This window comes from Heterodontus francisci, chromosome 13 (assembly GCF_036365525.1).
Source record: "Heterodontus francisci isolate sHetFra1 chromosome 13, sHetFra1.hap1, whole genome shotgun sequence".
NCBI lineage: Eukaryota > Metazoa > Chordata > Chondrichthyes > Heterodontiformes > Heterodontidae > Heterodontus > Heterodontus francisci.
The window spans coordinates 39304362-39318910 of NC_090383.1; the positions used below are offsets into that span (position 1 = coordinate 39304362).

Consider the following 14549-nt stretch of genomic DNA (forward strand, 5'->3'; position numbering starts at 1 on the left):
GCCTTCTGTAAATTTGGATAGCTTGTAATCAAATAAGCATATACCAACTAGGTACCACAGCTTGATAGAAGACATTAATATACTTCAAGAATGGGCATATAATTGGCAAATTAATTTTAATATAGATAAATGTGATGTGGTGCATTTGGGCAAGAAGAATAAGGTGACCACATACTCTTTGGAAAATAAGTATCCAAATAGGGTAAAAGAGCAAAGGGATCTTGGGGTACAGATGCACTATTTACTGCAAGTAGCAACACAGGTTAATAAGGCCATAAAAAGAGCCAACACTAGGGTTCATTTCTGGAGGGAAAGAATTTAAAAGCAGGGAAGCAATACAGAACCTTAGTTATGCCACACCTTAGGACCGTGCACAGTTCTGGTCTCCATATCATAAAAATTATACAGATGCACTGGAGAAAGTGCAAAAAAAAGATTCACTAGGATGATACCAGAACTGAGAAGTTATACCGATCAATAAAGATTGAACTGGCAGGGGCTCTACTTTCTAGAAAATAAATGGCTGAGGGACGGCAGGACACAGATCTTTAAGATAATGAAAGAGTTTGATAACATGGTAGGCTTGGAGATGATGTTTGCACTTGTGAGGGAGACCAAAACTAGGAGCCATAAACACAAGACAGTCAGCAAGGAATCCAAAAAGGGATTCAGGAGAAACTTCATTACCCATAGTGTGGTTTGAACGTACTATCAAGGAGTAGTAGAGATAAACAACATAGACACATTTAAGTGGAAGCTAGATAAACAGATAAGGGAGAAAGGAATAGAAGTTTATGCAGATAGAGTTAGGTGGAGAGAGTGGGTGGATGCTTGTGTGCAGCATAAACCTGTAGTGTCGAATGGTCCACTTCAGTACTGTACATTCTAATGTAATTTGGCATAAGGTGGCCTCAACTTGTGATACAAAGTATTATTGGTCAGTGAACCCAAAGCGACATCATTATAACATTAGCATCTGGGGAAGTAAGGAGCTCAGAGGGGCACACTGCAATAAACAAACAAAAGGAAGTGGCTCCAGCAAGGTCAAAATGCACTGCACGATTATAGCGTGCCTCAGAGCTACAGTTCGACTCGCTGTTTCCAGGAACAACTCTGGTTTTCTCTGTTACCACCCCAACATAACAACTGTACTCTCCTGGTGTCTAGAACAGTAACAGCATACTTGGGTGAAGTACCAAAGGCAGCTGATAGCCAGAGACAGATATCCCAGCCAGGGTCAGTGCCTTCAGGAGAGGTGGAGAAAAAAATGGGGGAAGGAAAAAAGACTACAGTGTGACAACATCATGTTCTCATTCTAAAAGCCCAATGGGCTGAAATGTGTGGGGCGACGGGGACGGAGGGGTATCAAGTTGAGAGGCATCAGATAGGAAGTCCGACATCGTGATGTCCAGTCTCGATTTTATCAATGGCAGCAAACAGAGGGTGATCAGGCAATTAAGGTACTTAAGAGGTCTATTAACAGCGATTTTCTCAGTTTTAAATTTTGTTAACGGCACTCAGGAATCCTAGGGCTTCAGAGCCTCGCCTGATAGAGCGAGGCCACATGGAGGCAGGAGCTCATTGCTAGCTGCAAAGGGAGGCCATCAGGAGAGGCAGCATCAACTGCCAGGCAGGGTGGAGAAGGGAGGGCATCAGGCATTGTCTGGGGAGTGGGGGAAAAGGTCCCAGATCAGCAGGGGTGCCACACCGGAGGGGGCAAAAGGCAAGTGCCATCTCGTCAGAGATGACAAGTGGTGCGGGGGGGGGGGGGGGGGGGGGAAAGAAGTGGGCTGATGGCAGTGAAGGCCTTGGTACTTAGGGAGAGGCGACCTATTATGGGCTTCGGGGATACAGTTGGAGGTGCAACAGATCCATGCACCTGCACCGCCATCACAACGGGCCGAGACACCACAGGAGGGTCAGCACGGCCTCCAGACGGTGGTGACTGAGGCAGAGGGGAAAGACCGATGGCTTCTGCATGCAGATGGTACACTCCAGAGAGGTCTACCAGTCGAGGCTCAACTACCTGCAGAAGTCCGAGAGGCAGTGTCTACGAAGATTCTGCATCTCCAGGGAAGTTGTCACTGACCTACCCGCTATGATGCAGAACGAACTGCGCCCCAGGGGGTTTAGTGGAAACCCAATGCCAGTGGCGCTGATGGTCACCATGACACTGAACTTCTACACCTCTGGATTATTCCAGGGATCCACCGGGGACATGCGTGGGATCTCAGGGTCAGCAGCAAATCGGTGCATCAAGGAAGTCACCAATTCCCTTTACAGGAAGGCTAGTGACTTTGTACGCTTCCGTAAGGATCCCAACTCTCAAGTTGACAGCGCCATCGGGTTTGGGGCCATCGCTGGATTCCCCCACGCGCAGGGTTATCGACTGCATGCATGTGGCCATCAAGGCTCCTGCACACCAGCCAGCAGCCTTCATCAACAGGAAGGGCTTCCACTTCCTCCATCAACAACCTGGTCTGTGACTATCGTAAAATTGATCCTGCAGCTCTGTGCACACCTCCCAGAAAGTTGCCACAATGTCTACATTTTGAGGCAGTCCCAGGTGCCAGAGCTTTTCCAGCCACCCGTGCGCCTGCGGGGATACAAGGGCTACCCACTGAGGACGTGGTTACTGACGCCTGTGAGAAGCCTTCGTCCAGATGCAGAGGAGAGGTACAACACATGCCATGGGACAATACAAGCAACCATAGAGCAGGCCATTGGTCTGCTGAAGATGAGCTTCGTGCCTAGTTCAGTCCAGTGGAGCACTTCAGTACGCCCCGGAAAAGGTCTCACTATTTGTGGTGGTCTGCTGTGCAATGCACAACCTGGCGCTACAGATGGGGGAGGCAATGAACAATGAGGAACGCGAGAAGCTTGTTGCTTCCTTGGACGATGAGGATGCGGAGGAGGAAGCTGGCCAAGCATCGCCAGATGAAGGACCTCGGGGGCAACAGGAAACACGTCATGAGGTACGTGCAAGGGAGGCTAGCGATACCCTTATACAATTGCATTTCCATCCTTCTTGTACGTTGACCAAAGACTTACCTTTATGCAACCCTGCTGTCACCTTCTTTCCTTCAGGAAACAATTGCTCATTGATCAAATGAGCAACACTCAGCTGACAAGGCTCCGGACTGGACCCCTCGCAGCATGAGCCCTCGCCTCGAGCCTCTTCACAGAGGCAGGGTTTAAATGAAGCGTCAAAGGCCATACAGAATAGGAAGGAGGTAGTTTGTTGGAAACATTTCTTTACTGACTGCGACAAGCAATCTCTACCCTTTCCATCTACAATACACATTCACCCGTGTATACCCCAGTGCTTCTAGGTGCTGCTCTTCATTCTTTTGCATGCACTCCTATGCGGTGTACCCCCTGCACTGTCAGCTGAAGTGGAGGCAGGTTGCCAACCTTGCAGCCCCTTGGTTAGGGATGACCTCGGCGGTCAGCCTCTGGTTGCCTTAGGCCTGGTGGGACCGGCACGTTGGGGGCCTCCTGCACAGAAGCAGTAGCACCCTCCGTCAGCAGGGATAATGGAGGCCCGGGCCAGAAAACCTAAGGCGCAGTGAGCAGCTGCTCCTCTTCCCTTGCGAGGCAAACTTGTGCCTCCCTGATGACCTGAGAGAGTTGAGGACCTGGTGGTGACTAGAGACCCCTGTCCCCCTTTCACCTTGCCACTGCTGCCTTGAGCTCATGATCAAGGTGAGGGTATGCAGGTCTGCACAAATATCCTGCAGACACTGAGTGTTCTGCTGGCTGTGGCTCTCCAGGAGCACCGCCAATCTCTCAACGGAGGACGCCACTCATGCACCAGTCAGAGACAGTGCAGTACCAAGGCCTGGGATAGACTCCTCCAGCGTCCACAGGCATCTCTACCAGATGTTGCCCGACCTCTCGCTGCAGCATTTTCCAAGAAGCTGGCAACACCAGAGGCATGTCATCAGCCTGGGGCTCAGCATGGGCCTGGCCTCCCACATTCCTCTGACTGTCAAGAGGCCTAGGCTGTCACAGACATCATCAGCCACTCGGGCATGTCTGCGATTTGCTCACCAGATTGCGTGCCCGAATCTAACTGCGAGCACATACCCACCGATGTCAGTGTATCTGTGCTGGTGCAGGGGTATGAAATGAAGATGAGCCCCTGAGGCTCCATCCTCCCCCTCAGAAGTGGCAGTCTCTCCCACGGTCTCGAAGGCTCTTCAAGTAAGTTCTGTGTGACCTGAGAGGGGAGAGGCATTGAAGGGTCAAGGGTCGCCCCTTCAGAGACAGTACACACCCCTAGGTTGGAGATCCCTGTAGGCACCCAATGCCTGATGAGCAGATGTACCCTTGTGCCCCATGATGACCATACACACGGTCTTGGGAAGGTGCCAGTCTCTCCAGCTAAAACGCTTCTTCTATCCTGTGGTCCAGCTAGCTGCATGGCCCTCCTCCACCTGGCTCAGCACATGGAGAATCAGTAGCACACCGCCAGTCTTGGCCTGCTCTCTGCGATTGTGTGCAATCTTCTCCTGCAGAATCTCAGAATTGTGGCGCAGTGGTTAGCACTGCAGCCTCACAGCTCCAGCGACCCGGGTTCAATTCTGGGTACTGCCTGTGTGGAGTTTGCAAGTTCTCCCAGTGTCTGTGTGGGTTTTCTCCGGGTGCTCCGGTTTCCTCCCACAAGCCAAGACTTGCAGGTTGGTAGGTAAATTGGCCATTATAAATTGCCACTAGTATAGGTAGGTGGTAGGGAAATATAGGGATAGGTGGGGATGTGGTAGGAACATGGGATTAGTGTAGGATTAGTATAAATGGGTGGTTGATGGTCGGCACAGACTCGGTGGGCCGAAGGGCCTGTTTCAGTGCTGTATCTCTAAACTAAACTTAACAGCGCAGAGGCAGCCATTTGGTCCATCATGTCTGCACCGGCTCTCCAAATGAGCAATTCACCTACTGCCACAGCCCAGCCTTCTCCCCGTAACCCTGCACATTCTTCCTTTTCATATAACAGCTTAATTTCCTTCTGAATGCTTCAATTGAACCTGCCTTCACCACACTCTCAGGCAGTGTATTCCAGACCTTAACCACTCGCTGCATTCACCAGGATGAATGCTGCTCGTCTCCCAGAAGGAACAAGGCCAAATGATATGCTGGTGTTCGTCCATCGGTTACGGATGGGGGCACACAGGGACCTCACAAGGTTCTCCAATGGCAAACAGCCTCCTTTCAGGGTCATTTTGCCATGCCTCAAGGCAGTCTGTCTGCAGCCCGACCCACATCTGAGTGGGCTCTCCCTCTCCACACAATGCACCCTCCTCCTCTGACTGATGCAAGACCCAACAGCTGGATGCTTTAATAGGTACTCACATTTGCTGCCCAGATGAGGTCATTGTGCTGTTTGCAGGACTATATCCAGGTCCTTGGGGCGACCCCACAACTGCTGACTTCCTCTGCAACCAGGACCATTTGGTGAGGACCCAGCTATCCTCCTCACGGCCCTAGGAAGCAAATTCCCTGCCTTTCCATAACAGCTTGTAAGAGTACCTGGAGGGAGGCATCACTAAAGAGTGGGGCCACCCAGGGTCTACCGTCCACCATTACTCTGCAGACTTTCAACATTCTGGAAATGCAGGTCTGGCAGCCCTTTAAAAAATGGCACCAGCACCTGCCATGGCATCAGCTGACGCCAGCGTCTCCGCCTCCACCACCACCACAGTCCAAGTAATTGGTCAGCCCCAGCACCTCATTCACCTTAATTGGCCAGCCACCACTTAATCACGTGTGGCCAACCGCTCGTGATCCCAGCATAAGCTGCACCCGCTTCGTCCCGAAGGCGGGACCAGCGGCTTCATGATAAAATCCAACCCAAAATGATGTACTGTAACTTGAAACCTACATACTTTTAACTACAGTTTTACAAAGGAACAATTCTCCACTCAAACCATCACTTGAAAATGCTTAGCTGGCTTTCACTAGCGATGGCCTACTCTAATTAATAGTATACACAGATTACTCCCCATCAAACACCTCAATGTAGTCACACTAACAGACATGCCGAGATCAATGCTAAGTACTCCTCCCCAATCTCATTCAGATCTGTAGTGAAGCTAATAATTACGGTGAAGATCATGGAGCCAGTGTTTGCACACTCCCACAGTCAACTATTTCTTTCAAAGCCATGAACCAATTTTCCCATTTCTGCAATTATCAGAGATCATTCCACTGCTAATGCTTAATTGTCACTGAAGTGAGCCTTCATCACTGAATCCCTGCACACTTTAGATTCTTAGGGAACTAGTGAATAATGTCAAAAAGTCCATCATTTCAAAGAGGGACTATAAATTAATCAGATAAATCAATAACATAAAACCATTCCAGGAATTATGAATACGTATGTACCACTTGAATGAGTAAATTAATGCATTTTAGGGCCATATTGAGTTTAGTTTAGTTTCAGAACAGGGTATTATTAAATCATAAAACAATACACAGGTGCTCTAAGCTTACCAAAATTGCTTTGGAGCAGAATAACTTTTTATCTGAACTAGCTGCTTGTAAATATGTTTATGATGTCATTTATAAATCTGGTGTCATAAAATGAACCCACAACTTACCTGTACCAAGGGTGTACAAAGTTTTCAATCACCAACTCCAGTATCTGCAAAAGGCAAAATTATGTATTTAGCACAAAACCTGATTTTGTTTAAACATACATTTACTTTAGAAGTTCTTGAAAAGCTTAGAGTCATATACAGCACAGGAGGCAGCCATTCGGCCCATCAAATCCATGCTGGCTGTCCACATCTACCCATTCCTCTAACGTCTTTCTATACTTTAAGTATAATATGCATATAAATCCTGCAGGCCTGAATACTCAGTCATAGCGTCGTACAGCACAGAAACAGGCCCTTCAGCCCACCGCGTCCATGCTGACCATAATGCCTATCTATACTAATCCCACCTGCCTGGATTAATTGCATATCCCTCTATGCCTTGCTCATTCAAGTACCTGTCCAGATGCCTCTTAAATGTCGCTACTGTTCCTGCCTCCACCACCTCCTCAGGCAGCTCATTCCAGATACCCACTATACATTGTGTGAAAAATGTACCCCTTTGATCCCCTTTAAACCTCCTCCCTCTCACCTTAAATCTATGCCCTCTTGTTTTATTCACCCCTACCATGGGAAACAGACTCTGGCTATCTACCCTATCTATGCCTCTCATAATTTTATACACCTCTATCATGTCCCCTCTCAGCCTCCTTTGCTCCAGGGGAAACAGACCCAGCCTATCCAATCTCTCTTTATAACTCAAGCCCTCCAAACCATGGCAACATCCTTGTGAATCTTTTCTGCACCCTCTCTAGCTTAATCACATCTTTTCTATAGTGCGGCGACCAGAACTGCACACAGTACTCCAAATGCGGCCTAACCAACGTTATGCACAACTGTAACATGACGTCCCAACTCTTGTATTCAATGCCTCAGCCAATGAAGGCAAGCATGCCATACGCCTTCTTCACCACCCTGTCTACCTGTGTTGCCACTTTCAGAGAACTATGTACTTGCACCCCAAGGTCTCGCTGCTCAACGGCACTCCCCCAGGGCCCTGCCATTCACTGTATATGTCCTGCCTTGGTTTAACTTACCAAAATGCATCACTTTGCACTTGTCTGCGTTAAATTCCATTTGCCACTCCCTTGCCCACTTTCCCAGTTGATCTATATCCTGTTGTAACCTTAGACAACCTTCTTCACTGTCCATTATACCACCAATTTTGGTGTCATCTGCAAACTTACATTCACATCCAAGTCATTAATATATATGACAAACAACAGAGGGCCCAGCACCGATCCCTGGGGCACACCACTGGTCACCGGCCTCCAATTTGAAAAACAACCCTCCACTACCACCCTCTGCCTCCTATCACCAAGCCAATTTTGTATCCGATTTGCTAGCTCACCCTGGATCCCATGTGTTCGAACCTTCTGGACCAGCCTATCATGCAGGACCTTGTCAAAGGCCTTGCTAAAGTCCATGTAGACAAGGTCCAACGCCCTGCCCTAGTCAATCCTCTTGGTCACCTCCTCAAAAAACTCAATCAAATTCGCGAGGCATACACCTGGTCAGACCCTGGGGATTTATCCACCTTAATGCGCTTCAAAACCTCCAACACCTCCTCCTTTATAATGTTGATATGCTCCAGGATATCGGTGTTCCTTCCCTTGAACTCAGTAGCTTCCATGACCTTCTCCACTGTAAATACGGAGGAGAAATATTCATTTAAGACCTCCCCCATTTCCTGTGGCTCCACACATAGATTGCTACACTGATCCTTAAGGGGACCTACTCTCTCCCATGCTACCCCTTTACTCTTAATATACTTATAGAATCTTTTAAGATTCTCCTTTATCTTTTCTGCCAGGGAAATCTCATGGCCCCTTTTTGCCCTCCTAATTTCCTTCTTAAGTGTACTCCTACATCCCCTATACTCCTCGAAGGACTCACTCGATCCCAGCTGCCTATACCTGACATATGGCTCCTTCTTTGTCCTGACCAGACCCTCAATATTCCTAGACAACCAAGGTTCCCTAAACTTGCCAGCCTTGCCCTTCCATCTAACAGGAACATGCCGGCCCTGAACTCTTACTACCTCACTTTTAAAAGCCTCCCACTTGCCAGACGTCCCTTTACCTGTAAACAAGTCCAATGTTATAAGTACTGTACCGTTTTGAGAACTTTTCAGGGAGATCTTCAATCAATTTTCTAACTCTCTGCAATATTTTCAATATTATCCATTCAATGTACAAAACAAATGCCGCACTAATTTCTTTCTGCTGAGTGTGGGAGATGTTCGTACTTGGGGATTACTCTTTCATGATGAGCACCCAGTGTCAGCATCGAACATTCCCAGATCTATTGCTGCTCAGGGTACAGAGAGTTAAGTGTCTTTTACTTGAGCTCAACAACAAAAAATGCCCAATTCACCTCCTTTCAGTATCACTGTGAACTTTCTTCCTTTCTAATCAACCTTTGAGGGAGGTTGCCCGTTTATGCCAAAATGCTGCCAGTTTTGAGCCATATCTACTAAATACCAGGTGAAGATTTCCCAAACTCATTATATCTAGCAGCTTGTGTAGGTATGGGAGACTTGCATTCCAACAGTCAAATGAGTGTCACCTCCCAAATTAATTTTAGCAAGTTATAAAACTTTACGTCACAAAGGAACACATGGTTAGATCACTACTGGTCTCTCAACATGTAGCCAAGTAAGTGACTTTCTCATAGATCCTCAGGCAGCCATAAGGCGGCATGCAATTACAGCAGAGGCAGGGGATAGATACAATAGGAGACTTTACAGCAGCACAGATGAGACAGGAAAATCAGTATTATGGGAAAAATAAAACCTGCATTCCCCTTTCCCCATTATCCTGGCACTTACGCACCAAACAGGCATTTATAATTTGTATCGCGTGAACACCATGCACCTTTTGGCACGGGAACATGTGAGATGTTGTGGGCCATTGGCGACAGCAGCACTAGAAATATATACCACCTTAAGCAATAAATAACCTGCACTCCTTGAAGATAGAAAACCAACCCTGGCTCGTTGTAGTGCAGAAGGACATGCCAGAAGCAGCAGCAGACACTCCTTAAAATGAGTGGTGAAGCTGTGAAAGGCCATCAGCATGCTAAACACCAGAAGCATGAATTTATAGACAACAGCAAAGCTTTGGAACTTTAGCAAATCCAGTCACAAACGGTGGACAACCAAACAGGGGGCTCAGTAAATGGCCCCATCCTCAACAATGGTGATGCTCAGCATGTGAATGCAAGAGACAAGGCTGAAGTGTCTTCAGCCAAATATGCTGAATGCACAATAACTGCACTCTTGACTCCACCTGAGAACAAGTTAGAAAAAAAACAAAGTTGGCTGATAGATTGCCCTTTGTTAGTTACTTGCATACTGATATCATGAATAGCCAGTCCGCTGCATGGGTTCTGTATGCTTCAAAATGTACTCATGAAACAGGGAATGCTCACATTATGCAGAGTAATAAACATTCACAAAGGAAACATTGATGCTGAGTCATTAACAAAGACAACATGACTGGATTTTCAAAAGGTTATCCAAGAACAGCCCAAATCATTTCAAATTAGCATAAAACATGTGACTCCTGCATAAGGAGTAATAGGAGAACTTACTTCAGACAGAGATGCATCCACCTTTGAACTAACTGTCAAACCCAGCCAAGGCTGGTAGTTTTCCAACAGTAACGTGGCCCTGACAACAGATAACATACATGTTATAAAGCAGCATCTTTACCCACAAACACTCTTTATAGCTTTTTATTTGAAGGGAGATGCATGAAGAATGAGAGAGAGAAAATAACCCCCAATGAAAACTCCATTTGAGACTAGGTTTTGACACATGGAGAATCAAATGTGAATCCAGCAGAGCAAAAACTTGCTCCCTGGTTAAACTCTTAACTGTGTTCCCTCATCCACATACTACAGAAAATCATGCAGTGCACAACAAACATTCGGAAAGCAACCACAATTGCGAAGTAATGAATTTGGGGAGGACAAAGGAGGCAAGGGAATACCTAATAGATGGTAGAATCCTGAGATGTGCAGAGGAGGAAAGGGACCTTGGAGTACCAGTCTACAGATCCTTAGAAGTAGCAAGACAGGTAGATAAGGTGGTTAAGAAGGCATATGGGACACTTTCCTTTATTAGCCAAGGCACAGAATATAAGAGCAGGGAGGTTATGCTAGAACTGTATAAAACACTAGTTAGGCTACAGCAAGTTCTGGTCACCACATCACCCTAGAGAGGGTACTGAGGAGATTTGAGAATGCCGCCAAATCTGAAAAATATTAACTTTGAGCATAGATTGGGCAGGTTGGAGTTGTTTTCTTTGGAACAGAGGAGGTTGAGGGGAGATTTAATTGAGGTGTATAAAATTATGAGGGGCCAGGACAGAGTGGATAGCAAGGATCTAGTTCCCTTAGCAGAGTGGTCAACAACCAAGATGCATAGATTTAAAATAATTGACAAAAGGATGAGAAGGGGAGTTGAGGAGAACTTCTTTCACCCAGAGGGCTGGTGGGGTCTGAAACTCACTGCCTGAAAGAATGGTTGACGTAGAAACCCTCATCACGTTAAAAAAAAAATTGGATACGCACTTGAAGTGCCATAAACTACAGGACTACAGACCAAGAGCTGGAAAGTAGGATTAAGTCGGATAGCTCTTTTTCGGCAGGCGTACATATTGTGGGTTGAATGGCCACCTTCTGTACCCTTCTATGATTCTACAAACACCACCAACCTCAAACCAAACTAGAGATCCAACTCATTAAAATGATTCTTGCACTCACAGCTATGAGCTACTGAACTATATTTTTCTTCATAATTTGACATCATCTATGAAAGCAATATGCGCACTCTCACCTTAATCTGTTCTCATTCCACCTCATTGTAATTACTCTTTGCAGACCTAGTCTAAGCGTCAAGATACATAGAACATAGAACAGTACAGGCCCTTCGGCCCACGATGTTGTGCCGAACCTTTAACCTACTCTAGGATCAAACTACCTACATACCCTTCATACGACTATCATCCATGTACCTATCCAAGAGTCGCTTAAATGTCCCTAATGTATCTGCTTCTACTACCACCGCTGGCAGTGCATTCCACGCACCCACCACTCTCTTTGTAAAGAACCTACCTCCAATCACCTTAAAATTATGCCCCCTGGTGATGGCCCTTTCCGCCCTGTGAAAAAGTCTCTGGCTATCCACTCTATCTATGCCTCTCATCATCTTGTACCCCTCGATCAAGTCACCTCTCATCCTTCTTCGCTCCAATAAGAAAAGCCCTAGCTCCCTCAACCTTTCTTCGTAAGACATGCCCTCCAGTCCAGGCAGCATCCTGGTAAATCTCCTCTGCACCCTCTCTAAAGCTTCCACATCCTTCCTATAATGAGGCGACCAGAACTGAACACAATATTCCAAGTGTGGTCTAACCAGGGCTTTATAGAGCTGCAGCATAACCTCGCGGCTCTTAAACTCAATCCCCCTGTTAATGAAAGCCAACACATCATACGCTTTCTTAACAATCCTATCAACTTGGGTGGCAACTTTGAGCGATCTATGGACATGGACCCCAAGATCCATCTGTTCCTCCACACTACCAAGAATCTACATGGTTTGTAGTAAAACAGAAAGCAGGCAGAACACAATTTTATAATTTTCAGTCAGGTGCACCTGCTGGATGAGTTCTGCAGTTGAGTTTTCTGACAAATATGCTGTATGAACTAATCTAATAGAGAACTGGTTGGCAGACAGGAAACAAAGAGTAGGAATAAACGGGTCTTTTTCCGAGTGGGATATCGCAGGGATCAGTGCTGGGACCCCAGCTATTCACAATAATGATATAAATGACGGAATTAAATGTAATATATCTAAGTCTGCAGACGACACAAAGCTGGGTGGGAGCGTGAGCTGTGAGGAGGATGCAGAGAAGCTTCAGTGTGATTTGGACAGGTTGAGCGAGTGGGCAAATACATGGCAGATGCAATATAATGTGGATAAATGTGTGGTTATCCACTTTAGTGGCAAAAACAGAAAGGCAGATTATCTGAACGGAGATAGATTGGGAAAGGGGGAGGTGCAGCGAGACCTGGGTGTCCTTGTGCACGAGTCACTGAAAGTAAGCATGCAGGTGCAGCAGGCAGTTAAGGCGGCAAATGGTATATTGGCCTTCATAGCGACAGGATTTGAGTACAGGAGCAAGGATGTCTTGCAACAATTATACAAGGCCTTGGTGAGACCACATCCGGAGTATTGTGTGCAGTTTTGGTCTCCTTATCTGAGGAAGGATGTGCTTGTTATGGAGGGAGTGCAGCGAAGGTTCACCAGACTGATTCCAGGGATGGCAGGACTGATGTTTGAAGAGAGATTGGGTCGATTAGGCTTGTATTTGCTAGAGTTTAGAAGAATGAGCGGGAAGCTCATAGAAATCTACAAAATTCTAACAGGAGTGGACAGACATGATGCAGGAAGGATGTTCCCGATGGCGGGGGTGTCCAGGACGAGGGGTCACAGTCTAAGGATAAGGGGTAAGCTATTTAGGACTGAAATGAGGAGGGATTTCTTCACCCAGAGAGTGGTGAACCTGTGGAATTCTCTACCACAGAAAGCAATTGAGGCCAAATCATTAAATATATTCAAGAAAGATTTATAGTTCTTAGGGCTAATGGGATCAAGGGATACGGGGAGAAAGCGGGAACAGGGTACTGAATTTGGACAATCAGCTCGAAGCGCCGAATGGCCTACTCCTGCTTCTATTTTCTATGTTTCTATGTCTATGTTTCTCATCTGTAGCGCACTGTAATGCTGCACCAATCTGGTTCAGTTCTTCACTTAATACAAAGAGATGCAGCAATTGACATACAAATAAATGGGATGAGCAGTTTAATAGTTCATTTCAAGACTTCAGTATAAGATGCCGATCATATTCTGAATAGTGATTTACATAATTCACACTACTGAGACAGAAGATTTACTTGACCAATCCATGTAAATGTGACAATTAATTCAAGAAAAAATTTGCAGTATTATGAGAAAAGATAATAAAGAATTAGGAGCAGTAGTACGCCATTCGGGCCCTTGAGCCTGCTCCACCATTCAATAACATCGTGGCTGATCTGACTGTGGCCTTAACTCCACTTTCCTGCCTGCCCCCTACAACCTTTGACTCCCCTGTCAATCAAGAATCTATTTAACTCAGCCTTGAATATATTCAATGACCCAGCCTGCACTGCTCTCTGGGGAAGAGAATTCCAAAGATCAACGACCCTCGGAGAAGAAATTCCTCCTCATCTCCCGCTGAAAAGGGAGACCCCTAAATTTGTAACCGTGCCCTAGTTCTAGATTTCCCTATGAGGGGAAACATAATTTCAGGATCTACCTTGTCAAGCCCCCTCAGAATCTTACATGTTTCAATAAGATCACCTCTCATTCTTCTAAACTCCAATCAGTATAGGCCCAATCTGCTCAACCTTTCCTCATAAAACAGCCGCTTCATCCCAGGAATCAGACGAGTGAACCTTCTCTGAACTGCTTCCAATGCAAGTATATCCCTCCATAATTAAGAGGACCAAATCTGTAAGCAGTACTCTAGGTGGTCTCACTAATGCCCTGTAAAGTTGTAGCAAGACTTCCCTACTTTTATACTCAATCCCCCCTTGCAATAAGTGTCAACATTCCATTTGTCTTCCAGTTACTTGCAGTACCTGCATGCTAACTTGGCGATTCATGTACAAGGACACCCACATCCCTCTGTGCTACAGCATTCGGCAGTCTCTCTCCATATAAATAATATTCAGCTTTTCTACTCTTCCCGCCAAAGTGGACACCTCACATTTTCCTATGTTTTACTCCATCTGCCAAATTTTTACCTACTCACAATCAATTTCTATATCTTTCAAGACACTTTATGTCCTCCTCACAACATGCTTTCCTACCAAATTTGTAGCATCCACAAATTTGGCGACAAT

General features: G+C 46.3%; 1 protein-coding gene across 4 annotated transcripts in view; it reads right to left on the minus strand.

Moving 5' to 3' along the window:
• The window catches only part of snx14 (sorting nexin 14), a 318752-nt gene that overhangs the window by 274681 nt on the left and 29522 nt on the right, over nt 1–14549 (minus strand). For all 4 annotated transcript variants that reach the window (XM_068044682.1, XM_068044680.1, XM_068044681.1 and 1 more), the window contains exons 4-5: nt 10191–10269; nt 6600–6643 (exon numbers count right to left, since the gene is read on the minus strand). In XM_068044682.1, coding sequence (XP_067900783.1) covers nt 6600–6643; nt 10191–10269 — 123 coding nt within the window. The remainder of the gene's footprint in view (nt 1–6599; nt 6644–10190; nt 10270–14549) is intronic.